This window comes from Desmodus rotundus, chromosome 12 (genome assembly GCF_022682495.2).
Source record: "Desmodus rotundus isolate HL8 chromosome 12, HLdesRot8A.1, whole genome shotgun sequence".
Lineage (NCBI taxonomy): Eukaryota > Metazoa > Chordata > Mammalia > Chiroptera > Phyllostomidae > Desmodus > Desmodus rotundus.
Genome location: NC_071398.1, coordinates 79,067,040 through 79,093,980, shown reverse-complemented (window position 1 = coordinate 79,093,980; position 26,941 = coordinate 79,067,040). Strand labels below are relative to the sequence as shown.

Below are 26,941 nucleotides of genomic sequence, written 5' to 3'. Positions count from 1 at the left end.
GCAAATAAAATATTTTAGAAAATCATGCTTTCTTTTCTGTTTCTAGTAAGACTCTTTTTGCCAGGTTTAAGCAAGAACCCTAGAAACCTTATGGCTTGTTGGCACATCTGGGCCTTCTGCACTGATACTTTATAGCCACAAGATGCCAGATGGTTCGAGGTAGCTATACAGTGTTAGTTAAACATTGCTGAAATGATGTCCTGGTAATTAACAGGTCATCTGCATATTGTAACAGTTTTAGGTCTTTTAAGTCCTGACTCAGGGTCTCCCCCAAATCATGGGGAGCTCTTGAACCCTGTGGTAAGACTGCCCAGCAGTACTGAGTGTTGACCCGAGACCCAGTCCTGCCACTGAAAAGCAAACAGCGGCTGAGAGTCTTGGCCAGTCGGAATGAAGAAGAAGGCATCTGTTAAGTCCAACACTGAACACCAGAGGCTGTGTCCAGGTAAACTCTTCACTAGAGTACAAGGACTTGGGACAGTGGGGTGAGTGTCCCATACAATAACATTTATGACCTTTTAATCTTGTACAAATTGATACTCATTTGAGTGGGGTTTCTATGTGGGCAATATGGGTGTATTGTACAGGGAGTGGCAGGGCTGAATTAGTCCATATTCTGGAAATTTCTGGATTATTGGGTGAATTCCTTCTAGGGTCTCTTTCTGCAAGGGATACTGCCTCTTATTGGGAGTTCCCACCTCTGGTTTGAGGTCAGCTTTAACAGGGAGGCTCCCTTAGCCCTCCCTGGCCTTCCAGCAGCCCACACCGTGGGGTTTGCCTGATTCTCAACATCTTCTGGCCAGAGTCGCTTTTCTTCTTTTTCCATGGTTTCATAAGGAACTGCCAGGTGTGCTCTGGAGGGACCTGGAGGTGGAACTGCTGTTCTGCTGCAGAGAAAGTGATCTGAGCACAGAGTTGTGACAGCAAGTCCCTCCCCGGAAGAGGGACTGGTCACTCCATGTAAGAGGAATATATAAAAATTTATGAATTAAAACCGTATTTCCCATAGCATATTCTAATGGTTTCAAGAAAAGTTGGTTTTCAGGGCTTTCAGAAGTTCCAGTTCCAGTTCCTGCCTGCCACAAGGACTTAGTTAGAGGTCTATTGACCATGGAATATGTCACTCCAGTCTCAAAGAGTACAATTTCTACCCCTGCTGTTAGTTTAAACTACATATACTTATATATATTTAATATAATATATAAAATATATTATAATTTATATTTTATTATATTCCATGTATATTATATTTATTTATATTGTATTCATAATTTATATTAAATATAATATAATTTTAATATATATAATATATATTTATATATATTTTTTTTAGAGAGAGGGGAAGGGAGGGAGAAAAAGGGAGAGAAACATTGATGCTGGAGGGGTACATCAATAATTGCCTCTCACACACCCCCATACGAGGACCTGGACTGCAACCCAGGCATGTATCCCTACTGGGTATAGAACCATCAGCTTTTTGGTTCACAGGCCGGCACGCAATCCACTGAGCCACACCAGCCAGGGCCCCACTATTGGTTTTACCTGAGGTTGCTAAGGGGTGACTTTAATGGGTTGTTGTAATGACTGAATCTTCAGGCCCCGTCATTCATCATCGGAGCTGTTTCCTTTCCCCACCATAACTCTCGAGTTCTCAGACTCTGACCTCCGGTCCCCTCGCTTGGAGCACTCCCTTCTCCAGGGCCCCTTTCCTTGCAATACATGTATTTATCAGTGGCAAGCGTTTTAGAGGGGGTTGGGAGAGTGCCCCTTGCCCACCAATGGAATTTCGCTGAGGCCTGTTCCAATAGTGGCCACGTGGGCCCTCTTCTGTTCTCTGCTATTATAAACTTTGAAGGCAATGACTACTGGCTGAGAAGGGTTCATGCCCATTCCTCCAACTTCTGGAGTTTCGTTCTGATGTCTGGTGCACTTTGACAGAGAAAGGGCATGTTTGCCCTTCTAATATTTTCAGGGGCTTGTTGATCCAGCTGACCAGTATATTTTCTATAGGCCTCGTAGGTTCTTTCAAGAAAGTCAGAGGTGTCCTCTGTGGGCTTTTGTAGTACTGCCTGTTCCGTACTCAGACTCTTCTGCTTAGGGACTCCTTTCTTCAGTCCCTCAAGGAGGCACCTCTTATAATGCTCTAAGAGAGGAAGGCCGTTCCTGTTAGGGTACCAGTTGGGTTTGGTTAAAGGTATTGCCCTAGTAGGGTTAGGAGTCCCATCTGGATTTTCTTGGTGCAGATTCTGAGTCTCTTCATTTGCCTTATCCAATACCAACCTCTGCTCGTCCCCTGTAAGTAAAATATTCAGTAAGGTTTGTATGTCTGCCTAACTGGGATGGAGGGTGGCAAAAACTGACGTAACTAAATCAGTCATTTTGGTAAGATCATCCCTATAAGAAGGATTTGAGGTTTTCCAGTTTAACAGATCCAATGTAGAAAACAGAGTATATGCCTAATAATATCCAGTGGGCTGGCTCTACTCCCACTGCAAGTCTTCACAAAGGATATTGCCCTGCCCCAGTAGGGCCTTGTCCTCCCCTGAATTTGGTTCCCAGATAAGTTTGGGATGGAGAGACCAGTTCAGGCTCACTTTATTTGGCTCCCTCAGCTGGGTAAGGAGGACAATCCCGCAGGGTTGAAGGGGCCGTGGAACCCTGACCACGCGCTCACAGCAGCCATGGCATCCTGATCTTCCCACTACTTCTCTTCGGAGCTTCTGCTATCTACCACAGGTAAATTCCTTTTCTCTGGGCCATCGATCTATTTCCTTTTAATCCTGCATCTTTATTATGTAAAGTATAGAAGCCTGCACAAAGGTATTTGACCCCATTTCCCTGATCTTTGACAAAACAACTCTAACTGCAGTATAGTACAGTAATTTAAAGACCCATTCAGCCCTGGCTGGTATGGCTCAGTAGATGTAGTGCCAGCCTGTGAACTGAAAGGTTGTTGGTTCGATTCCCAGCCAGGGGCATATGCCTGGGTTGTGGGCCAGGTCCTTTGATGGGGCGTGTAGGAGAGGCAATGTGCGATGTTTCTCTTGCAGATTGATGCTTCTCTCCTTCTCTTTCTCTCTCTCTTCCCTTATCTCTAAATAAGTAAATAGCCTGGCTGGTGTGGCTCAGTGGATTGAGTGCTGGCCTGCGAAACAAGGGGTCACTGGCTCGGTTCCCAGTTAGGGCATGTGCCTCGGTTGTGGGCCAGGTCCCCAGTGGGGCAACCACACATTGATATTTCTCTCTCTTTCTTTCTCCCTCCCTCCCTTCCCCTCTAAATATAAATAAATAAAATCTTTAAAAACAAATAAATAAACAAAATCTTTAACAACAACAAAGACCCATTCAGTGGCCAGCACTCTCCTGAGTCCAGACTTGCCATAGATGTATGAGTTTATTTCTGGACTCTCAATTCTGTTCCACTGGTATATATGCCTGTCCTTATGCCAGTACCACATGGTTTCGATCACTGTAATTTTAAAAAAGATGTTTGAATTTATTTTTAGAGAGTAGAGGGGAGGGAGAAAGAGAGGGAGAGAAACATCTATGTGTGGTTGTCTCTTCCATGCCCTGCACCGGGTACCCGGACCATGACTCAGGCATGTGCCTTGGCTGGGAATTGAACTGGTGACCCTTTGTTTCACAGGCTGGCATTCAATCCGCTGAGCCACACCAGCCAGGGTTGATTACTATAATTTTGTACTAAGTTTCAAAATTGAGACTTTGGAGTTTTTCAATCTTGTTCTTCTTTATCAAGATTATTTTAGTTATTCATGGCCCCTTGCAATTCCATATGAATTTGAGGATCAGCTTTTCCATTTCTGCAAAAAATTGTACTGGAAGTTTGATAGAGATTGTACTGAATATGTAGATTGCTTTGGGTGGTACTGACATCTCAGTGTGGGTTGTTTTCCATTTATTTAGGTCTTCTTTAATTTTTTTCAGCAATGTTTTCTAGTCTTCACCTCCTTGTACAAGTCTTGTATAAATCTTTCGCCTCCTTGGTTAAATTTTATTGAGAATCCTCCCTGTTTTTGCCCGAGCCGTGACCTTTATTATAAGAGTGAAATATAGGTGTGCTCTCTCCCAGGAAGAACTGGCCCTCCTCCCCGAGAGGTTAGTACCTGTGATCTTTAACCGTTCCTTCGGGGAGAACTGGCCCTTCTCCCAGAGGGACCTGTTGGTTAGATAAGTCACGAAAGGCCCTTGGCTCGCCCGTAGCCACTTTTGTCTAACACATATTTAACCAGAACCCCCAAAGTGAGACTTTGGAATCTCACCCAAGGGAAGGACGCTTCGCTCGGAACTTTCCCAGGCAGACCCCGAATGCTGCCTCTGGGATTCCCCAGCGTCCATGTTCGGGTGTTGGTGATTTCCTGTCTGGTGATGTGTGCTCTTGATTCTTGCTTTCTCTTTGCTCTTGCTTAATAAAGTGCTTAGCTATTCACCTTTGACTTGGTTTTTTTTTATTGTCTGTGAATCCGAACCTCCAAATTAAGTGGCCATGATTCCATATGTGCCCCTTAATGGCACACCTAGCTGGTGTGGCTCAGTGGGTTGCGTGCTGGCCTGTGAACCAAAAGGTCACCAGTTTGATTCCCCATCAGGGCACATGCCTGGGTTGTGGGCCAGGTCCCCAGTTGGGGGTGTGTGAGAGTCAAGCTATTGATGTTTCTCTCACACATGGATGTTTCTCTCCCTCTCTTTCTCCCTTCTCATCTCTCTGAATATAAATAAATAAAATCTTTAAAAAATAAAGTTTATTTCTAGGTATTTTATTAATTCAGATGGTATTGTAAATAGGATTGCTTCCTTCATTTCCTTTTTGAGATTTTTCATTGCAGGTGTGTAGAAATACCACGGATTTTTGCACATTGTTCCTGTAACCTGCAACCTTGCTGAGTTTATTAGCTCCAGTAGCTTTCTTGAGGATATAAAGAATATCCTCAAGAATATCCTGTATACAGAATCATATTGTTTGTGAAACACAGATATTTTTACTTCTTTTCCAATTCAACTGCTTTTTATTTCTTTTTCTTTTCGAGTAGCTCTGAGTAGAACTTCCAGGGCAATGTTGAAATACCAGTGGTGAAATCAGGTATCCTTGCACAATTATTTTTTTTCTTACACAATTATTTTTGTTCTGTAATGACAAAATCCATTTATATCTTAGATGGTTTGGCGTTTCAGGCAACTTGACATGATGGGTCCAGGTACTGCCCTTTGGGAGGGTTAGGGAGAGAGCCAACAGGGTCAAGCCATGGTGGGGTGAGGCTTCTAGCTCCTGCTCTGAGTCTTATTTTTATTCAGCCCTTAAAGGACTTTATATACATTATCTGACGGTATTACCCTCGTTAACAGATGAGGAAAGCCAATTTCAAGGAAGTTAACTGAGGATCAGAGTTAAATGATTTGCCTAAGTTAGAGAACCAATTAAGGGACAAAGCTGGTCTGCTAGCGTTGTACTAACATGCCGTGCAGCTGCACAGGAAGACAGTGAAAGTTGAAGTGTGTAGCAAAGGTGACCGCTAACAACCAGACTGGAGGGCATAAGCAGTCTATTTCACATTCACTACTGCTGCCCCCACATCCCATTCCATCACACCGCATCCTTCTCCCTCAGTACGGCTCCTTTAAGACTTTGATTTGGGAACAAACCTTCCATTGGCTGTCCGTGCGGGTCGCTTGTCACACGAGGGAAACAGCCAATCAGAGAGATTCGTTTTCGCCCAGCCTGCTGGTGCCAGATCGCGTTGTCTGTGTCCCTCCCGCAGAATGCCGGGAATTGTAGTCTAGTGAACCATTTCTCTCTATAGTGAAAGAAGATCTAAAACTACTAGACCCAGAGAGCTAAGCGCGGAGTGGGTATACCTTTAAAGGCTACCCCGCCAACAATCCCGGCAAAGAATCGGCATCCAGCAACAGGTGAGAGTGGTTGTGGGCTGGGCCCGGAGGCAGGGGTTAGAGACTCGGCGTTACTTCTGGACCAGTACTTTGAGGCACAGGAGGTCCGGTCTGTTGCATCGGAGACCCACCATTTTGGGGGTCGGTGGGCCCGACTGGCTGACCCGGTGGATGTGCGGAGACTCCCGAGCTCTGTCGTGTGCTTTCTCTGCAACCGCACCCCAACCCCCTCCCCCTCCCAGAGTACCCGAACCAGGTTTGCTTTTCTACTACGAATCCTCATCAGTCGTCCAGTATTGCTCTTCGGCTGTCTCCGTAGTCCCAGCGCTCCCTGTGGGGCTCGGGATGCCCAGTCTCACTGCCTCAGACCAAGTGGCCGTAGCATCCAGGGGTTCCGGATCCTCCACACCCTTCTCCCCACCTACTAGGGGAGACTTGGGTTCTAGATTTGGCGATGCCACTGCCTACGTATCTTCTGACCTCCTAGAAGCTCAGTTTGACCTCTGTGAAATAGAGTGATTTAAGGGCCCTTTCAGCCCCTAGTACGGAGGAACTACTTTGGATCCTTCTTGCTGTACTCCAGGATGTGGGGGAAAAAGCCAAGAGAGTAGCAATTCCAGAGGCTCCCTGGAGGAGGAGTTGATGGTTGAGGAACATAAAGTTAGGTGGCATTAAGTTTTTGCCATCTTATTTTAAGTATGATCAGCTGAGTGTCAGTCACCCACCCGTACTTTTTGCTCCCTGCGTTCCCTTCTTTCTGTAAATGTCCACACTCTGTCTAGAACGGGACAGGACCAGGTCTTGGAGGTAAAAGGTTGGGGGTGGTAGGGCCGACCTGGGGAGCTGCCACCATGCATCTGCCTTTGGTGCTTGCCCCTGCAGGCAGGGCTCCATTCCTCCTCCCTATGCCTTCCTTCCTCCCATGATGCCCCTGTCCCGCTGGCTGAGATCTGTGGGGGTCTTCTTGCAAGCAACCCCCTGCTGGGTGCCCCGGGAGAGGTGGCTGGGTCCCCTACTGCGGCCCTCCCTGGTGCACCAGGGCTCAGTCCTGGGGGCATGGCACAGTGCCCGCTGCTGGTGCCAAGCATGGACAGAGGAGCCTCGGTGAGTGCGGTGGGGGTGAGGGGCCTTGGGGCGGGGGAGCAGCTGATCAGATTTCTGACTTGTCCCCCCTCTTCTCAGAGTACTTCACTCCCTCAGAATGAATGGAGACCAGAAATTGGATGTTTATGACCAAAACAAGCAGAGTTTCATCCAGCACTTCTCCGAGATCATCAGGGTGCTGACTGAGGATGACATGGGGCACCCAGAAATAGGAGATGCTATTGCCCGTCTCAAGGAGGTGAGGGATTTGTGACCTGAGGGAGTGAATCTTAGGTCCTTCTGTGTATGTGTGGGATCCAGCATGGTTTTCGGGGGAATTTTGACAGGTGGGGGGGGGCAGGCTTGTACCTGAGTGACTCTAGGTCAGCTCTGGAGGGGCCTGTGCCTGGACAGGTATACTTTATCAGCCCATCAGTTCCACCTGTGATTCTAGTAGGCCATCCAAACTGCTTTGCATGGGTGGAGGCCTTGAGTCTTTGCTGTGAAAGGAAATTAGATGTCCCGAAATCATAACGTGCTGCCTTGGCAGGGACCAGAGAGGAAGGAGTGAAACTAGTGTATCGTTAGAAATCTCTGTTCTTCGACAGGAACTATTGCTGGGATACTTAAGTTACCTAATTCTTTTATTCTGTTGGAGTATCTAGTAATTCTTTTATAAATGCTCTCTCATTTGTCTCAGGGGAACCAAGGAAAAAGAGGACGGTTTTTTTTACCCTGGGATGGAGATGAAAAGGGAAGTCTTTCCAGGCAGTTAGATCTGGCTGTCTGCAGGGCAGCAGAAGGCAGGATGAGCAGGAGGAGACACTGTTGGAAGAGTGTGGGGTGGGCCTCCCAACCTGCATCCTCCTAGCTCTCCTCTGACCAGCCTGGGCGGGGGCTTGTCCGCAGTGCCGGGAGACGCTTTTCAGTTGTAGAGAGGTTGGACTATGGATGGGAGAAAGTGTCTGGGAAAGGAAGTGTGAGTTGTGAGAGGAAGTCTAAGAGAAGTAGGGACTGGGCTGGAACCCGAGGACGAGAGATCTGAGCGTGCCAGGCATTCCTATAGCATGAACAGAGTTTTGGGGTGGTTCAGGCCTGGGAGCACTATTAAATTCCCTGAGGAGTACACTGCAGAGAGAGCCTGGGGGCTGGGGGTCTCTTCTGTGTTCCAGAACTTGGGGGATGTAAACAAGGGGATAGCAATTCCTTAGGCTCCCTGCAAGAGAAGTCAGGGTCAAGGAGGGCTTTCAAGTTAGGTCATGGTGGGAAGTAGGAGAGGGCAAGAAGAAATCTCAGAGTAGCTGCTCTGCGGGCCCTGATACCCGGTCCCTCTGGCTTTGCCCCCCAGGTCCTGGAGTACAACGTCATTGGAGGCAAGTACCAGCGGGGCATGACGGTGCTGACAACCTTCCAGGATCTGGTGGAACCGAGAAAGCTGGATGCCGACAGTCTGCAGCAGGCCATGACTGTGGGCTGGTGTGTGGAACTGGTGAGAACGTTGGGGGGCAGGGGGCAGGAGGAGTTTACTAGGGTGGGGTTGTCTTTGGTGGGGAGGGGAGAGAAACTCACTCCTTGGTTATTTGTGTCCCTGTCCCTCTAGTGTGCCACAGCCAAATTTAGACAGCGAGTTTACAAATGTGGGGAACCTCTTCTGCAAATGGGTACATGTGTCGGCTATAGACTACCTGTGGGCCAGGGCCTTGGAACTGAGTAAGGTGGCATAGTTCTTCCAGAGATTATTTTCAAGCAGAGGTTGAAAACAGGCATCCCACTGAGAGTTTTTGAAAATATTTTAAAATTAAGTCTCCTAAATTTAACAAAGAAGAGATTTTACATAAAAACCCAAATTTCTGCCCTGGCCCGTGTGGCTTGGTTGGTTGGAGCCTTGTCCCGTGCAATGAAAGGTTGTGAGTTGATTTCCTGTTAGGGCACGTACTTAGGTTGCAGGTTTGATCCCAGGTTGGAGCATGTGGGTGCTGGGCGGGGTGGGGAGTGGGAAACTATCAATGTTTCTGTCTTACATTGATGCTTCTCTCCACCTGCCCAGCTTCCTGTCTCTGAAATCAATAAATGTATCCTTGGACAAGGATTAAAACACCCCCACTGTATTTCTAACATCACTGGGACAGTTGCTAGATCTATGTCCAGACTCCCTGTGGCAACAGCTGGCTGCAGTTGAACTGAGGTCGCTTGCCTGAGACAGGGCAGGCGCTCCCGTGTGTGAGGCCGTCTCTGCTCTGTTGCACTTCCCTGTTTCCTTGGCCCTTGAAGGTGTATAGTTTGCAGTCCTGGTCTAAGGTTTCATTAGTGACAGGGGGACTAGATACTGGGAGGGGTGCAGTGAGCCCAGAAGGAAAGACGCTCAGGACTTGGTAGGTGATGGGCGATGCCGAGGCTCCTGGCCTGAGGAAAGCAGCTGGCGCAGGGCGGGAGTGGTGAGCAGCTGGGAGGCGGCCAGATTGCGTCTTGGTACTGGCAGAGCAGGCGGACCTGTCTGTCCTGTGGGTGTTGAAATTCCAGTCTGGAGCTTTGGAGATAGGGCTGGAGAATGGGGATTTGCCTCCAAGGAGGAAAAGGGACAATGGCATCATTGAAGGATAGGCCGTTGGGTGACAGTTGTTGTCCCTGCAGGGATCAGGAGGGGGGCTGAGGAGTCCATAAACTTGGAGGCAACAGGCAAGGAAGGAAGCAGGGGAGGGTCAGGGCAGAGATGATCAGCAGAGATGATCAGCAGAGCTGTGGGACCCTGGGAGGGGACCTGAGGGCCAGCAGCTCACCTGTAGAAGCTGCTGTTACTAACCCGAGCTGTTCACCTGGGAGTGGTTTTTTTTTTTTTTTTTTTTTTTTTTTTAAACATGGCTGAAAGGCTCTCACGTCAGGATACCATTTGAGCTGTCCACCATTATTCCTATTTGGGTGACTTTAGTTATCTGTCTTCTGCTTCTGCCTCATCTCCTTCAGCCTCCTATTTTTCTATTACAGCATTTACTGTCTAAAAACAAGGACGTTTACCTACATAATCACAATATTGTTATCACATCTGCCTTAGTATATTTGGGCTGCTTCAACAATACCAGAGATTGGGTAGTTTATAAACAACAAATTTATTTCTCACTGCTCTGAAGGCTTGGAAGCCCGAAATCAAGGCACCAGCATGGTGGGGTGAGGGGGCCTGCTTCCCGGGTCACAGCTGGCACCCTTCTGCTGTGCTCTCCAGTGGCGGGAGCGGCTCGGGAGCTCTGGGGAGGGTCTCTATGAGGCACTGATCCCGTGCATGAGGGCTCCAGTCTCATGACCTAACCACCTCCCAAAGGCCTGCTTTAAAAAAAAAGATTTTCTTTATTTTTAGAAAGAGGGGAAGGGAGGGAGAAAGAGAGGGAGAGAAACATCAATGTGTGGTTGCCTCTCTCGTACCCCCTACTGGGGACCCTGCCCGCAACCCAGGCATGTGCCCTGACTTGGAATCGAACCAGTGACCCTTTGATTCGCAGGCTCGCTCTCAGTCCACTGAGCTACACCAGCCAGGGCTTTTAAAAAACATATATATTTTATTGATTATGCTACTATAGTTGTCCCATTTTTTTTCTCCTCTTTATTTTCCTCTGCCCTGCACCCCCCTCCCACCAGCATTCCTCCACCTTAGTTCATATCCATGGGCCATACATAGAAGTTTTTTTGCTTCTCCATTTCCCATATTATTCTTAATCTCCCCCTGTCTATTTTGTACCTACCATTTATGCTTCTTACTCTCTTTACCTTTCCCCCATTCTCCTCTCTTCTCCTCCCCGCTGTCCTGTTCTAGTTGTTTGCTTAATTTGTTTTTGTTTTTGTGTTTTTTAGGTTCAGATGTTGATAGTTGTGAGTTCGTTGTCATTTTACTGTTCGTATTTTTGATCATCTTCTTTTCCTCAAATAAGTCCCTTTAACATTTCATATAATAAGGGCTTCGTGATGATGAACTCCTTTAACTTGACCTTATCTGGGAAGCACTTTATCTGCCCTTCCATTCTAAATGATAGCTTTGCTGGATACAGTGATCTTGGATGTAGGTCCTTGCCTTTCATGACTTTGAATACTTCTTTCCAGACCCTCCTTGCCTGCAAGGTTTGAGAAATCAGCTGAGAGCCTTATGGGAACTCCCCAAAGGCCCACTTTCTAATACCATTATCTTTGAGGGTTAGGATTTTAACATACAAATTTGGGCGAGGGGGATACAGTCAGACCACAGCAATATCTAAGATATTTAACATTGATAGTATAGAATATGATAGTATATTATACTATAGTATTATATAATGTATTAATATATTACTTATAATACTGTATATACTATAATATTAGGCAGTCTTATAATATATTTAACATATAGTTCATATTTAAATATTCCTAATGCTCCCCAAAATGTATATTACAAGTAGTTTTTTTTAATATCTAGGGTCCAGTCAGGATGGATTGTATTTGGTAATTCTTCGGTCTTTCATCTAGGATAACCTCTCCATCATAACCGGCCTTTCCTTTAAGTCTAGGCCAGGTGTTTGGTAGCGCGGCTCACAGTCCAGTGGGGATCTGTCCGATTATTTCCTCGTGATTACAGTCAGACTGGGCATTTGCTAAGAATGCTACATGGGTAATGTCCTAGTTTCCCATTATTTCCCGTGGCAGCACATGCTAGGGAAAACTATTAAAAAACAACAACCAACCCAATATGCAGTACCGCCCCTATAGATTTCTCATTTAAGTGACCTAGGGTAGGACTCTGGCGGTGGCATTTTTTAAAGTTGCCTTACTACATAGAAAGCTCTGTTGAGCTCTGGGTGGTGTGGCTCAGTGGATTGAGCGCCGGCATGTGAATCAGAGGGTCGCTGGTTTGATTCCCAGTCAGGGCACGTGCCTGGGTTGCGGGCCAGGTCCCCAATGGGGGATGCCTGAGAGGCAACCACACATTGGTGTCTTTCCCTCTCTCCCTCCCTTACCCTCTCTCTAAAAATAGATAAATAAAATCTTTTAAAAAAAAAGAAGAAGAAGAAAGCTCCTTTGCGTCCAAATCATCGCGGGGGGCGGAGGAGATTGAGGGAGGCCAGTGTCAAAGCCCCCTCAATCCTGGTTGAGTGGTGCTGGTTGAAACTGAATGGACTTTGCAGTCACTCTTGGGAGAGGCAGAAGACCTGCAGCTCTGGGTGAACCATGCCACTCTAAATAAGCAATGTAAATAAAATAATGTGCCTCCAATGTGGAAAGCCTAGACGCCACCCCTGGGTGGGGTCAGAGGTGAAGGTGCAGATGGATGCCTCTTTCCCCAAGGCCTCGGCCTGGAGGAAGACTGATTTTGCACTGGTGCTGAGGATGCAGCGGTGCAGACCCCCCAGAGCTACGCCCAGATCGGGATGGGCGGGGTTTAAACACCACGCCTTGGAAAGCTGTTTTAAGGAACTAGAATGTGTAGCCTGACAGCCAGAAGTGCCGTGGGGAACATTACAGCGTTTCATTTTTTTTCATTTATCTTCAAGTAGGCCAGCTATTTGCTGATACTTATGAGTTTTTAAAGATGTTTAAGACTCCTGGGTGCACGTTCCCAGGAGTCCGACTTCAGTTCTTCCCACTCTCCCTGCATACCCCTGTGAGCTCCCTGAGGCGGAGCGTTGTTTCTGGTTGTTGGAGTGTGTGTGCAGTGTCCAGGGGTGACTCAGGAATAGTCTTGTTCCAGAAGTCACGCTTACGGAGTCGAGTTGCACGAAGACATCAGCTCTAACTGCTCGCCGAAGGTTTGGGGAAGAGCCGTGTGCAAGGTGTAAGGTGTTCCTTCACCTCCCTCGTACCGGGGGCTATCTGGGGCTGCTTGTCTGGAGAAGTCAGTGATCTGCTGTAGTCTCTTACTCGGAGAACGAGAGTGTCTTAGTCCCATTTTATAGTTCGGAAGCCTGCGCCGAAGTAGTCACAGAACTTGCCAGAGCCTCACGGGGCAGAACAAAGCCTCAGCCTCCGCATTCTGACCTTCCCTCTCATCTCAGCTCACAGTGATTCTCAAAGCAGCTCTGTTGGAAGGGAACCCTGGGGGTCTTATTCCACTCTTCCTTTTCCTCCTAGCTCCAGGCTTTCTTCCTGGTGACAGATGACATTATGGATTCATCCCTCACCCGACGGGGGCAGATCTGCTGGTATCAGAAGGTAAAGTGGGCAGGAAGGTAGCCATGGGCATGGGAGCAGGCCACAGGGACTTGGTTACACAGAGCCTATTGAGGTGTTCAGAGTGACAGGTTCTTGGTGTGAGTCTGAGACGGAGGCTGTTTGTGTCTCTGTGTTCCTCTGACAGCCAGGCATCGGTTTGGACGCCATCAATGATGCAATTCTTCTGGAAGCATGTGTCTACCGACTGCTGAAGCACTATTGCCGGGAGCAGCCCTGTTACCTGAACTTGATCGAGCTCTTCCTGCAGGTATGCTGTGGGCCGGCTCACTGGCCAGCCTTGGTCTCTATAGGACACTCTAATCTAGCTGGTTTTAGGACATAGGAGATGCACAGGTTTGCCAGGAAGAGGAAGAAAGCAAGGGAGTTGGGAAGGGTGGTGGTAATGGCAAGGAGGATTCTCCGTCCCTGTGTGATGGAGGGAGTGATAAGGACTGTGTGTGTGCGAACATGGGCCTTGCGTGCTGGGGCTCTCTCCCTCCTGCTTCCTTTCTGACTCTGTGCATGGAACATGGGTCTCAGGATTTCAGGGTTCCCTAGTCCTGGGAAAGCCCAGCTTCATGGACCGTCTTCCTCCTCAGAGTTCCTACCAGACTGAGATTGGACAGACCCTGGACCTCATCACAGCCCCACAAGGCAGTGTGGATCTTGGCAGATACACGGAAAAGAGGTGAGGGACAGTGGGAACCATATCTGCACAGCGAGGGAGGGCTGCAGGTGGGCACTGCCTTTCTGAGGGGTTCATCTCCCCACTACTTAGGTACAAATCTATCGTCAAGTATAAGACAGCTTTCTACTCCTTCTACCTTCCTGTAGCTGCTGCGATGTATATGGTGAGTGAGCCCCCCTGCCCCGACCAAGATGCCCCCTAATGTGGGCTTTTGGACATTCTGGTGCCCCTACTTAATGGCTGTGTGACCTTGGGCAAGTTACATATTCTTTCTGAGTCTGTTTTCTCATCTGCAAGATGAGGATAAAATCCCCACCTCAGCCCTGACCAGTGTGGCTCAGTTGGTTGGGTGTCGTCCCATAAAGCAAAAGGTCACTGGTTTGATTGCCAATCAGAGCACATGCCTGGGTCGCAGGTCTGGTCCCTGGTTGGGGGTGTGTACTGGAGGTAACCGATCGATGTCTCTCTTTCCGATGTTTCTCTCACTCTTCTCTTCCCTTTCCCCTCTCTAAAATTAAAATCTGTAAAAAAAAAATCCCACCTCACAAGATTGTTGTAAAAATTAAGTGAAGCAAGTGATGGGACAGTGCTTTGCCCACCAGAGAGGAACAAGAAATCCTGCATCTGAGGGTGGGCAGGAGTGGGGAGGAGTGATTCAGGCCGAGGAGACTGGCAGTGAGTGGGACCGACTGCCTATCCTGACCTTGCTTCTCCAGGTTTTCCTTTTCATCCTGGAAGAATTTGGAAATGGCACAAAGATTATGAAGGATCAGTAACCCATAGACTGAGCCTCGTGAAGGGAGAGAGAGCCTGAGGGCCCCTAGAATGGATTACTTGCTGCTTGCAGGACGGCCTCGCTAAGATTAAGTGGGACAGAGGTTGGACCTGTCAGTCAGGCCTTCCTAGACCAGGGAGGCCAGGGATGTCTGAAAGGGGAGCAGAGATTTGGGGGCTGCACTTGGGCTAGGGCGCATGGGAGGAAGCAACCAAGGAAGATGTAGGCGCCTCTGGTTTCTGGCTTATTAGTCCCCTCTGCACTGTAGGCGGGCGTTGACGGGGAGAAGGAACATGCCAACGCCAAGAAGATCCTGCTGGAGATGGGGGAGCTCTTTCAGATTCAGGTAGGAAGGCTCGAGGCACTAGTGGAGTACAGGCTCCAGCTTAACTTCATTTCCTGTCTTGCACCCTCTTCATTTCTCCTTTTCTGCTCCCCTGCCCAGGATGATTACCTGGACCTCTTTGGGGACTCCAGTGTGACAGGCAAGATTGGCACTGACATCCAGGACGGTAAATGCAGCTGGCTCGTGGTTCAGTGTCTACAACGGGCCTCTCCAGAACAGCGCCAGATCTTGCAGGTGCCCAAGAGAGGACTGTGGGTGCCTGAGCTGATAAGAAAGGGGATAGGGCAGTGGTGTGCAAGTGGGGGCAGTTTTGTACCCCAGGGACATTTGACAACAGCCGCAGACATTTTTGGTTGTCATAACTGGTGTGTGTGCTGCAGGTGTCTCCAGTGGGGAGAGGCCGGAGCGCTGCAGGGACCTCTCAGTGCACACGGCAGTTTCCCACAGCAAAGGACTGTCTGGCCGCAGACTTCAGCTGTGCCAGAGTTGAGAAGCCCCGGGGTAGAGGAAGCTGAGGGCTGAGACATTATCTGAGCATTTGGGATGGGAAAGAGAACGTTCTGTACCTTAGACGATCTTACACACTCAGACATTTGAAACTGAAGGCAGGAATCGAGCGAATGGCATTGCAAACGTTCTGGAATATATGGGTGAGGGGTGTGGAGGGGACCTGGGGGCGCTGGGGAATGGGAAGCCTGTTTACCTGCTTCCATTCTCTTCCAGGAGAATTATGGACAGAAGGAGGCTGAGAAGGTGGCCCGGGTGAAGGCGCTGTACGAGGAGCTGAATCTGCAGGCCGTGTTCACGCAGTACGAAGAAGACAGTTACAGCCGCCTTACGGGTCTCATTGAGCAGTGCTCACCGCCCCTGCCCCCAGCCATCTTCCTGAGGCTGGCACACCAGATCTACAAGCGGAAAAAGTGACCTAGAGACTACCAGGGCGGGGAGGGCAGGTTCTCAGTAAATCGTGGTAAATCCCTCTTGACGCCATCTATAGGTTCTGGATGCTGTGATGAGTTTGCCATAAGATGATTCATATAGACAAGAGTTAAGTTCCTGTGGCCTATTTCTGGTTACAAAAACGTCACCCAGCACTTCTGATATTAAACACTGAAATAAATGTGAGCCACACACACGTTTAAGGAATGAATAAAAGCAGGGGCGATTATTTTCCAACATGCTTATTCCAGTGAAGGGCTGAGGAGGGGGAGGGCCTGTCTTGAGCACAACGTGGGGACCCACCCTGGACAGAAGGCCCTTCTATCACAGGGCCCATCCAGGCAGTGCAGACATGGATTCTCGCCTACCTTTAAGATGTGGGAAGACACCTGGGTCCTGGGGTGGGGTGGGGTGGGGGGTGGAGGACCCAGACAAGAGAACATGCAAGCGCCACACAGTGCACCCAAATGGAATAGATTTTTCCTCAAATTTATAAGGAAATAAACGTGAATAAAACGATGTTATTCCAGGACCTGCTGTATTGTCTAACCTTGTGGTTCTGTTCTTGAGTGTACCAGCCAGGGGTGCAGCTATGGCCAGAATGGGCAGGTTTAGCGGGGTTGTTGTAGCGAAGCCAGGACTTGGGGGTCTTCACTGCTCGACTCCTTAGAACATGTCAAAAACCGCCAGACTGGCTAGGCCTAGGTGGGTGTCGGGCAAGACGTCAAGTGCTGGGGGCTGGGTCTGAGCCACGCCCATGCGTGAAGGGGTGCGGCTGCGCAGAGCTAGCGGCTTGTCCTAGCGCCCCTCCCCTCCAGTCCTGTGGGGACTGTGGGAGCTGCGGAGGTGCCCGACGCCTGTAGCGGTAGCAGGAGGACCCTGGTGAGGAGGGCTTGGTCTGGGTTGCGGATGAATGTGTCGGGCATGAGGGGTGGGGCTGGAGAGGGAGTAGTAAAAATGAACAGGGGTGCGGTGGTGGCTGGATGACAGACGACTATGGAGAGAATGGACGGAAACGCCGGGTTTCCAGCAGGGTGGAGGTGCACCCGGGCTGTACGCTGAAGCCCTGTGGGGTCTGTGTAGGCCGGCTTGACATGCAGACTACTGCTCTGTTTTATCCCCCACCCCCACGCTCGCCCTTTCCTGAATTAACCGGCCAGATGCGCCTCTGCTGCGCTTCCCATTTCAGAGCATCTGGGCAGGGCCTCCCTTGGCCCCTTACTCTGGGAGTGATGGCGACAGGGAGGACCGAGAGTCCATTCTGGCCGCATCCTTTTTCAAGCCCCCGAACCTCCATGGGGATCCTGAGCGCAGCCGCATTCTCTGACCCGCCCCTCCTCATTCCCGGGGGGGTTACATTCGACTCCACCTGCAAACACTGCAGAGGAAACTAATGGCCAGTAGACAGTCATTTGCATCTCATCTGAATATTGTCTAAAGCAGCCAGAGCCTTCCAGGCCTGCTCAGGCCGTCAGTCACCTCGGTGTCCTTCCCGCATCCCGCACCTTCACTAGCTGGGTTTCACCATCCCTGTCTTCTAGGTCAGCATCTGCGGCTGTCAGGTAGGCGGATTTGAGAGGCCCCGTCTTCCTGATTATTTAGGAGCCATCTCGTCGCTGCTGGCACTATGCTGTCCCCTCAGAGGGCTTTACTCTGCAACCTCAACCACATCCACCTCCAGCATGTCTCTCTGGGCCTGCACTTGTCCCGCCGTCCTGAGCTACAGGAGGGGCCCTTGAGCACATCCTTTCCCCCAGGGGACACGGGGGGCAAGGAGAGCCGGGGCCCCTGCAGTGGGACCCTGGTGGACGCTAATTCCAACAGCCCAGCCGTGCCCTGCAGATGCTGCCAGGAGCACGGGCCAGGTCTAGACAGCCGACAGGACCCAGCACAGGAGGAAGAGGGGGCTGCCTCTCCCTCGGACCCGGGGTGCTCCTCCTCTCTCAGCTCCTGCTCAGATCTTAGCCCTGATGAGTCCCCCATCTCAGTCTACTTGCGGGACCTCCCCGGCGATGAAGATGTCCACCCTCAGACCAGCACCATCCCCCTGGAGCAGGGCTCCCGTCTGGCCTCCACAGGCCCTGGTGCCTGCTCTCCTGACAGCTTCTGCTGTTCTCCTGATTCCTGCTCCGGAGCTTCCTCCCCACCCAGCCATGGTCTGGACTCCAACTGCAATGCCTTGACCACCTGCCAGGACCTTCCTTACCCTGGGCTAGAGGAAGAGGACGCGTGTGGGGAGCAGGACCTCCCTACTTCCGAGGTCCCAGAGGCGGATGACGGGAAGATCGACGCTAGGAAAACCGAACCCAGTTGGAAAATCAACCCCATTTGGAAAATTGACACAGAGAAAACTGAAGCTGGCTGGAAAATCACTGACACCAATAACTCTGGTTGGAGAATCAATGGGAATACTAACTCTAGTTGGAAAACTGAACCTGGAAAATTCGACCCCGGCTGGAAAACCAACATAAGAATAACTGATTCTGGCTTGAAAACAGACGCAGGGAAAAGCGATGGGGGATGGAGAGGTGACGTCAGCGAGGAGCCGGTGCCCCACAGGACAATCACATCTTTCCACGAGCTGGCCCAGAAGCGCAAGCGGGGCCCGGGTCTGCCCCTCGTGCCGCAGGTCAAGAAAGACCGCAGTGATTGGCTTATAGTCTTCTCGCCTGATACCGAACAGCCCCCGACCGGGTCGCTGGGAGGCTCTCAGGCGGCGCCCCGGGAAGTTACCACCTTCAAGGAACTTCGGTCCCGAAGCCGGGCCCCGCCCCCGCCAGTCCCGCCCCGTGATTCCCCTGCTGGCTGGGCTTTGGTCCCGCCCCGGCCCCCACCCCCACCCGTCCCTCCCCGGAGGAAAAAGAACCGACAGGGGCTGCAGCCCATAGCGGAGGGGCAGCCTGAAGAGGGCAGGGCGGTCAGTCCCGTGGCGGGCGAAAAGGCCCCAGCCGCCAAAGAGCCGGAGCAGCCCGGCGCGCAGGCCGGCCTTGAGGGTAAGAGGCGGCAATAGGAAGCAGGGGGCGGGCTGGGCTTCAGCCCTGCCCAAGCCTCCAAAGGTTACAACCCGTCCCCCTGTACCCCGCCTTCCCCCTTTCTGTGTCACCCATCCTCCCCATCCCCTTCTACCAGGGAGCGCTCCGGGAAAGGGAAACTGGGCGGGTCACTAGGTTACGGGACTAACTCTTTCCTCCCTCTTTCTCCCGCCCTTCCTTGCCTGGCTGCCTGTCCCGCTGCCCTCCTTTCTCTCCGCACCTGCCCCGCCAATCCCGCCTGCAGCCCGTCCCCTCCTGCTCCCTCGGCCCCTGGTTTTCCGGTTCTCGGCCGACGGGCGCCCCCTGTTGGAGGGTGGGGGCACGGGCACAGCTGGGTCTCTGCTCCTGGCTCCTCTGGCGGGCTGGCCCGGCGCAGGGCTGCGGTTGCTGCGGGCGCCCAGTCCCTCAGAGGAGCAGCTGTTGCCTGTCCGCCTGTCCCCCGTGGGAGCCTATTCTCCTCCGGCTCGCGGGGCCCTGTCCTGCCTGGCCAGCCCCGAGCTGGCACTGCTGCTGTCCCCGCTCTTTCCCAGAAGTAGCACCTTCCCTGCCGCGGCTCCCCCACCCCGCCAGGTACCCGCCCCCCCGCTGCCACCGCCACCTCGTCCGCCGAAGGCCCCTCGCTGGACCAGGAGCCCACCGCCTCCACCCAGGCTACGTAAGACGGACCCAGGCCGGTCCCGCAGGCCACGCCCCAGGCGGACCGCCCCGCCCACACCTCCTCCATAGTTTCTTCCGGGTTACCGGCTAGGCCCCGCCCTTCGACCTGGGGCCGATTCCTAGCAAGTGCATTGGTTCTGGGGAGTCTGACCCCGCTCGGGGCGTAGTGGACCCAGGCCTGTCCATCTTCCCTACTCAGTTTAAGGGGGTCCTAGCAAGTCCCCTGTTAGGGACCTTGGGTCACAACCCCTTTGGAATTCCCTGGACAGTGCAGTTCGGGCCTGACCCCCATCTAGCTAGGGCAGCGTGCAGGGTGAAGTCCCCGACGCCCTTGGCCGAAGAGGTCCCGATCTCGCCCTGCTCACCTGGCCCGACTCGCGTGGGCTGCGGGGACGCCCTCCGCTGATATGCTGGCGCGGGATCTGGGTTTCCCCTTTCCGGCGCCTCCCAGCCTCCCAGCCCTTGGGTCCCTTCTACCTCCCTCTTTCCTCCATTCTCGTTTGTCTGTCTTTCCATTGTTCCGGGCTCCCCACGTGCTCTCCCTGTCTTCGCGGGCAGGACGAGGGCCCAGGGTGCCCCTTCTTTCCCTCGCTGTTATCTCTGGCCTTATAGGCCCCAGCCAGGCGGGCGGGAGGTGAGAGCGGCTGTTCCTGGCTGACTTCCGGGATCGAGGAGGTGGGAGCTGGGCCCCGAAGAAGGGAATTGAAACGGGGAAGGGGGTGGAGAGGGGCGGCAAGCGCTGAGATTTGAGCGGGATTTCACTCCAGGGTCCCAGGTCGAGCTGCCCTGTGCTGTACCTAGTCCTGTGTCCCCAACTCCCAAGATTCTTAAGGGGCTGGGGCGCTGTGGGCCCGCAGGAGGTGACCCGTGAGGAAGCTTGGAGTCCTGGAGTAACCCTTGGTAAGAGTCACCGCATTCTTCCCTTCTCCCAGTCCGCAGTTCCTGGTCCTTCGCCGGTGTACCCCGGGCTCAGCGACTGTGGATGGCAGAAGCCCAGAGTGGGACTGGCCAGCTACAGGAGCAGAAAAAAGGTAGGACTCCTAACTCTGGCTTCAGAAGCAACTGCCCCTCACTTTGGCCCTCCCTTGTCAGGATCGGATTGCAGAAACCGGTCTCTCCAAGTCGTTTGGCTATGCCTGGGGCGAGCTAGGGTTTTCATGCTTCTTCCCTCCCCTCCCCTTTCCCAGGTCTCCTGATAGCCGTCAGCGCCTCAGTGGATAAAATCATCTCGCACTTTGGGGCAGCCCGAAACTTGGTTCAGAAGGTGAAGTTGTCTCTGGGAGGGTGTTGGGTGAGAGCAGATGAATGTAGCTCTGGGTCGCAGAGCAGTTGGCAGGAAGGGCACTGTGGTGTCCCTGGACCCATGCCCACTGTGCTGCCTGCAGGCCCAGTTGGGAGATAGTCGGCTGAGCCCAGATGTGGGGCACCTGGTGCTGACCACTCTCTGTCCGGCCCTCCATGCCTTGGTGGCTGACGGGCTGAAGCCTTTCCGGAAGGACCTCATCACTGGGCAGCGCAGGAGCAGCCCCTGGAGTGTGGTGGAGGCATCTGTGAAGCCAGGTGAAGGCTGGTAATGTGGGACTGCCCTGACGGGGGGCAGGGCTAGGGCTTGGCTGACAGCTTGGGTTGTCCTCAGGCTCCAGCACCCGGGCTTTTGGAACCCTGTATAGCCAGGTGAGCCGTCTGGCCCCACTGAGTAGCAGCAGAAGCCGCTTCCACGCCTTCATCCTGGGCCTCCTCAAGTGAGTGGCATTCTTTCTGGTGCCCCTCCCATGGCTTGGGCACTGCAGAGGTATCTCAGGTGGGACACAGTAGTGATGCCCCATGTTTTCCAAGTAAGACCACTCCTGTTCCAGTCTCTTCTCCCATCCCCTACCAAGAGGGGGCTAGAGTCCTCCGCCTCCCTGAACTTCTGTTCCCTCTTTTCTTCCCCAGCACTAAGCAGCTGGAGCTGTGGTTTTCCAGTCTCCAGGAAGATGCAGGTCAGAGGCTCAAATGGGAGAGCATGGGGTTGCTAGGCTATGAGGGAGGGAGGGAAAGGGATCTGTTTTGCTGGTTCCCACTGATGCCAGAAAGATCTTAATCTACTCTCCGATCTTACTACTTTTCTGCTTAACACTCAAGGAGCCCCATTGCCCCCAGTGGGAAAGACAGATCCTCACTGTCATATCCAGTCTCGATTAGTCAGCCTCTGCCTTCTTCCCCTCCCTCCAAGGCTGGGGCTTTCCCTGGTCCTTTGACAGGCTTCCTTCCTGGTGCTTTCCTTCACCTAGAATAGGTCTTCCCACCCCTCCCCATTAACTTTTATTCATCCTTTGGGTTCTACAGTGAGGCTTCACCCCGACCTACCCCCCATTTTGGCTCCCGTGACCCGGTCCTCCTTTCTGGTACTGTTTTTTAACACCGCTTATTCTATATGTGCCTCCCTCACTAGGCCGTGGTTCTACAAGGGCAGGGATGTGCCAGCCCTCTTCCCCACCATATTCTTCTTTTCTCTGCCCTGGCACAGAACGAGGCCGGGGGGATGTTTGTTGATGGATGGACTGATGCGGGGAGTCTTCTCGGCCTAAGGCTGAGGGCAGTGGCTGATGTCAACCTGCTTTTTCCCAGGCCTGCTGTCCCTCCTGTACCTGCCCACGGGATTCTTCTCCGTGGCCCGGGGTGGCTGCCCCTCCCTGTCCACAGAACTGCTGCTCCTGCTACAGCCATTGTCGGTGCTCACCTTCCATTTGGACCTGCTCTTTGAGCACCACCATCACCTGCCCCTGGGCCCACCTCAGGCTCCTGCCCCTCCAGGCTCGCCTCCAGCCCTGCAGCAGACTGTGCAAGCCGTGCTGCATTGGGGAGGTCGGCTGGCCCAGAGCCTTCGTGGGGCTTCTGGGGAGACCCCTCCCGGCCCTTCAGCTCCTTCAAGCCCTCCCAAACCAGGCAGCTGGTGGGAGCAGCTGACCCAGGCCTCCCGGGTCTATGCGTCTGGGGGTGCTGAGGGCTTTTCCCTTCCTCGGTGGGGATCCAGGCGACAAGGGACTGTGGCTGAGGGAGCACAGGAGAGATTGTTGCCTACAGAGGATGCAACACCAGGCAGAGGCGTGTGGCTGGGGAGACTGTTTGGAGTGCCTGGGGGCCTTACAGAAACTGAAAGTGGATCTCTAAAGTCCAGGTAATGGGGTACCTGGTCCCCTGCATGGCCTCTGACTCTGTCCCTGAGCCCCCATTCTCTCCAAATTGAAACTGCAGTGATCCTTTAGGTCAGAAGTTGGCAGTCTTTTTCTACAGCCATGAGCTAGAAATAATGACATTTTTTAAAAAAGAATTTATTTATTTTTTAGAGAGAAGGGGAGGGAAGGAGAAAGAGAAGGAGAGAAACACCATGTGTGGGAGATATATTGAGAGGTTGCCTCCCCCATGTGCCCCCAGTGGGGACCTGGCCTGCAACCCAGGCATGTGCGCTGACCCTGAATCAAACCCGCTACACTTCAGTTCCCAGGGTGGAGCTCAATCTACTGAACCACACCAACCAGAGCAAATGGTTACATTCTTAGGTCGTTACATTTTAATTGTTATATAAGCACCTACATAATGTTCTCCATTTTGTCTTTTTGGTCCTCAAAGCCCAAAATACTATGTAGCCCTTTAGAAAAAAGAAAATATGTGTTGAGCTCTGCTCTAGGGTTTGACCTTGGTGGCTCTGTAATGGCTGGGGTCTGGGTGTACTGCTTCCATAGGTCCTATAGTGACTTTTGGTGGTGTAGACTTTTGTTGTCACCTCCCTAGTCACCCTAACCAACTGCCACTCTGCCCTTAGCAGTGACCACCTCCTGACCTCTTTTGAAACATAGGCCCCTCAGCCTCTTCGTCCCTCCAGAGCCCTGGATTCTTGTGGGTTTTTTTTTCTGGAATTGGGCTGACCTCTGTGACTCTGTGTCCCTTCCTCCAGGAGACCGTCCAGCTGGCTGCCTCCTACAGTGAGTGTGCTGGCTCTGGTGAAGAGGGTGGCTCCTCCCTGCTCTCCTGAGGAGCTTGAGGCCTCAGCACCCAGCATGGTGCAGACCTGCAGGTGAGGAGGGTTGGGCGGAATGCACTGGGGTGTGTTATGTTATATGTGTGTGCATTTCTGTCTTCACAGAGGGGAGGGGAGGTCGTTGAAAAGGCCAAGGGGCTGTGAAGTCAGACAGCACTTAGTGTCTATGCTCTCTACTACCACTGTGAACTCATTTTTCTGAGCCTTAGTTTCTTTCTCTGTAAAGAGAGTGTAATTTATACCTTTGTTATGGTTATTACAGGGACTAAACATAATTTTATAAAAGCATTTGGGCCTGGCTGGGTAGCTCACTTGGTTAGTGTCAGCCTGATATGCCAAGGTTGTGGGTTTGATCCCAGGTCAGGGTACATACAAGAATCAATCAATCAATGCATAAATAAGTAGAACAACAAAAATTGATGTTTCTCTCTCTCTCTCTCTCTCTCAAATCAATAAATTAGGAAAGACAGCTTTTGACAAAGAGGAGATGCCCAGTTAGTGGCAACCACGTACCTGGATGTGCCCGTGTGCACACCCTGAGGGTCTGTGCTTCCCTTTCATGGGGTGTTCTGATTTGGCAGCAGGGGTTGCTTCTGATATGGAGTCTGGCTTCCTTTGGTTTCTCAATCCACTGAATTAGTCTTTTTTTTTAAAAAAAGATTTTATTTATTTATTTTTAGAGAGATGGGAAGGGACGGGAGAAACATCGATGTGTGATGTGTGAGTTACATTGATTGGTTGCCTCTTGCGCACCCCCGGCCAGGGACCTGGCCCGCAACCCAGGCATGTGCCCTGACTGGGAATTGAACCGGAGACTCTGGTTTCAGGCCAGTGCTCAATTCACTGAGCCACACCAGCCAGGACTGAATTAGGGTTCTTGATTTTTAATTCATTCAGCAATATTTTTCATGTACTTACTGTGTGCCAAGCATTATGCTAGAGGAGGGAATACAAAGGTACATATTGGAGCCCCTGCCTTAAAGGAGCTTGTAGTCCAGGGGACATACCAACAAATAAATGAGCAGATGTATAGAAAAGACCCTAGGAAAGGAAGATGGAGTCCGTTGGGGCCATATAGACAGGGCTTCTTCCCCAGGTATGGGGACTCAGGGAAGGCCCAGGGATGGTGTAGGGTGTGCATATGTTGGAAGAAACAGGATGCAAAGGTGGAGAGGCCCAAGTGTGGTGAGCAACTGTGGGTACATGATTGGTTGTGGTTGGAGTGGAGGATGCTGGCAGCAGTGATGGGGAGGCTAGAGGCTTCAGTAGGCCAGTTACAGGCCTGACCTCACTGTGAGGCAGTGGGAGACATTGAGGGTCTTAAACTGGGGAATGATCTGCCTGCTTGTGTTTTTTGAAGGATCTCTGACTGCTGTGTAGAGAATGGAGCTGGGGAGAGAGGCTATGAGGGATTAAGCATACCAGTTAGATTACATGCAGTGGTTCAGAGAGAGAGAGAGGATAGAGGCCTAAACTAGGGTGGGGGCAGTGGAGTTGATGGGAAAGGTAGATGTAGTGGGAGATACGAACATCAAGCTAGTTTTGGTGATTGACTGGATGCGAGGAGTGAGATACTTCGATTTTTGCTGGGAGCGGAAGGCGGTGCTGTTTAACAGTATAGGGGACATCAGAGGGGGCAATAGTTTGCAGGGTCGAGAGTCATTTGATTTTCATGTGTTGAATTTGAAGTACCGGAGAAGTGCAAACCATGGCAAATAAGTAGCTGAAGAGTGGGGTTTGGAGCTCAGGAGAGGACTGGGGTCCCACAGAGAATCCACACGTTAGTAGATGGTCCACACGAATCCAGTCGGTGCTCACTGAGCTGAACCAAAGGGACAGTCCACACAGTGGGAAGGTGAAGCCTGGGACAGCTGGGCACCCCCACCTCACTTCATCCCACCATCTCCCTCTGGCTCCCCACAGGGCGGTCCGTGCTCTCTGTGACCACACTGCTGCAGGACCAGATCAGCTGAGCTTCCGGCGGGGGGAAGTGCTGCGTGTCATCGCCAATGTGGACGAGGACTGGCTCCGCTGTGGGCGGGATGGAGTGGAGGGGCTGGTGCCTGTGGGGTATACCTCTCTTGTTCTCTAGGCCTAGGACCTTGTCCTTTCCTTCATATAGCTCTCCCTCCTGTCACCTGGGGATGGAATGGCCTGTGAACATTAGCCTATGTAAACTGATCATCCAGAAGCATTTTCCTTATCTGTAAAATGACACTTTCCTCCCACATCCGTTTTTGCTAATATGTAAATTTTCCTTCTTTCCTCCCATACCCACTTGTAAGTTGAAATCTGCTCTTCTTCCAAATATATACAAAGGAATTTCCCTCCATGCAGTCTTTCCTCTTCCCCATCTGCATAAGGGAACATCTCCCTTTCAATCTACAAAATGGAAATCTAGCCCCATCTACCTTTTTCATGGGTAAGTGAATTCTGCCAGTACAGTATATGCCTCAGTCCCCAAGACTAGAGGGTCTCTAGTCTGCTTCCTATGTGGAATCTTCCCCGCTCCACCCATCCCATGTTGCCTGTATTTATTATGTACTCACATTGTATTAGGTGCTGAAGTCTGGACACCCCTGGTGGGTGGGCCTGTGGTGTTGGTCTGCCTCCTTCCTCCTTTGTCCCAATAAAGTGTGGGAGTTGAATGTGTGTGTGTCAACTGTGGGCTTCAGGACACAGGCTGTGCGGGAAGGGAGGGACGCCCTCTTATGGCAAGATTGAGGGAGATGCTTCCTTCCTGGCCCAGATTCAGTTTTTACTGTTTCCTGAGGAATGGAGAAGTGGTCCTTGGTTGTGTCTGAATCTCAGATGTGCCTTTCTATTTTGAGACTTTTAATTGCTTTGTTTTGTGAAACTGATAGGTAGAAGCCTGAGTAAATATGGGAGAGCAGGGAAGGTGTAGCCCTTGAAATTGTACTCATTACATCTGTATCTGAGGGGAGGGGAAGGATTAGAGTTGCAAAAAGTGACAGTTTTTTCTATTTAACATCACCCTTCTGTGGTAATACAATTTCATAAGTCACAATAACGACATCTACAACTTTGTCAGGAGTGAATGTTTCATTTTTTTGAAATGAGAATAGTTCAGACGCTCTGGAGCTTTGAGGATGGGGTTGGAAACCACTATAAATGATTGTCTAGAGAATAACCAGAAGGTTAGAACAGAAAGCTATACAGTAATTATAAGCAGGCAACAGGCAAGTTAGGGGAGGGTGAGAACTATGAAGTGAAACACAGGGAGGGTATCTGCAAGTTTTCCTCCACCCTCGGGAACTTGGTTGGAGAGGGCAACAGGCAGGTGGTAGGAGGGGAAATAAAAACGGATCCA

General features: G+C 51.4%; 2 protein-coding genes across 7 annotated transcripts; both read left to right on the top strand.

Annotated features, from left to right (window-relative positions):
- The first annotated feature begins 5,833 nt into the window (after window positions 1-5,833).
- On the top strand, window positions 5,834-16,419 carry FDPS (farnesyl diphosphate synthase). Of its 2 annotated transcripts, none has more exons than XM_024573886.4 (10): window positions 5,834-5,925; window positions 7,087-7,246; window positions 8,336-8,476; window positions 13,072-13,152; window positions 13,298-13,420; window positions 13,752-13,840; window positions 13,931-14,003; window positions 14,884-14,961; window positions 15,061-15,195; window positions 15,685-16,419. In XM_024573886.4, the coding sequence occupies exons 2-10, from the start codon at window positions 7,106-7,108 to the stop codon at window positions 15,883-15,885; spliced, it is 1,062 nt and encodes a 353-aa protein (XP_024429654.2). In that variant the 5' UTR covers window positions 5,834-5,925; window positions 7,087-7,105; the 3' UTR covers window positions 15,886-16,419. The 2 variants fall into 2 exon arrangements, with proteins under 2 accessions (XP_024429654.2, XP_024429638.2); XM_024573870.4 differs by lacking the exon at window positions 5,834-5,925 and adding an exon at window positions 5,937-7,008.
- Window positions 16,420-16,717: 298 nt separating this feature from the next.
- RUSC1 (RUN and SH3 domain containing 1) lies at window positions 16,718-26,258 on the top strand. 5 transcript variants are annotated; one of them, XM_045204495.2, is made up of 11 exons: window positions 16,718-16,782; window positions 17,442-18,893; window positions 19,177-19,587; window positions 20,522-20,620; window positions 20,777-20,853; window positions 20,975-21,149; window positions 21,226-21,331; window positions 21,525-21,571; window positions 22,200-22,749; window positions 23,527-23,646; window positions 25,534-26,258. In XM_045204495.2, exons 2-11 carry the CDS (start codon window positions 17,528-17,530, stop codon window positions 25,700-25,702), a joined length of 3,120 nt encoding a protein of 1,039 aa, XP_045060430.2. In that variant the 5' UTR covers window positions 16,718-16,782; window positions 17,442-17,527; the 3' UTR covers window positions 25,703-26,258. The 5 variants fall into 5 exon arrangements, with proteins under 5 accessions (XP_045060430.2, XP_071075893.1, XP_053772008.1 ...); XM_071219792.1 differs by lacking the exon at window positions 19,177-19,587; XM_053916033.2 differs by lacking the exon at window positions 16,718-16,782 and having other exon boundaries at window positions 17,418-18,893.
- Window positions 26,259-26,941: the final 683 nt, after the last annotated feature.

Coding starts and splice junctions, on each gene's coding strand:
- FDPS (XM_024573870.4), top strand. CDS start 6,827: ATGATGCCCCTGTCCCGCTGGCTGAGATCTGTGGGGGTCTTCTTGCAA. Junction 7,009..7,086: donor GCATGGACAGAGGAGCCTCG/GTGAGTGCGGTG, acceptor CCCTCTTCTCAG/AGTACTTCACTCCCTCAGAA. Junction 7,247..8,335: donor CTATTGCCCGTCTCAAGGAG/GTGAGGGATTTG, acceptor TTTGCCCCCCAG/GTCCTGGAGTACAACGTCAT.
- RUSC1 (XM_045204495.2), top strand. CDS start 17,528: ATGCTGTCCCCTCAGAGGGCTTTACTCTGCAACCTCAACCACATCCAC. Junction 21,150..21,225: donor GGAGGCATCTGTGAAGCCAG/GTGAAGGCTGGT, acceptor GGTTGTCCTCAG/GCTCCAGCACCCGGGCTTTT. Junction 22,750..23,526: donor AGTGGATCTCTAAAGTCCAG/GTAATGGGGTAC, acceptor CCCTTCCTCCAG/GAGACCGTCCAGCTGGCTGC.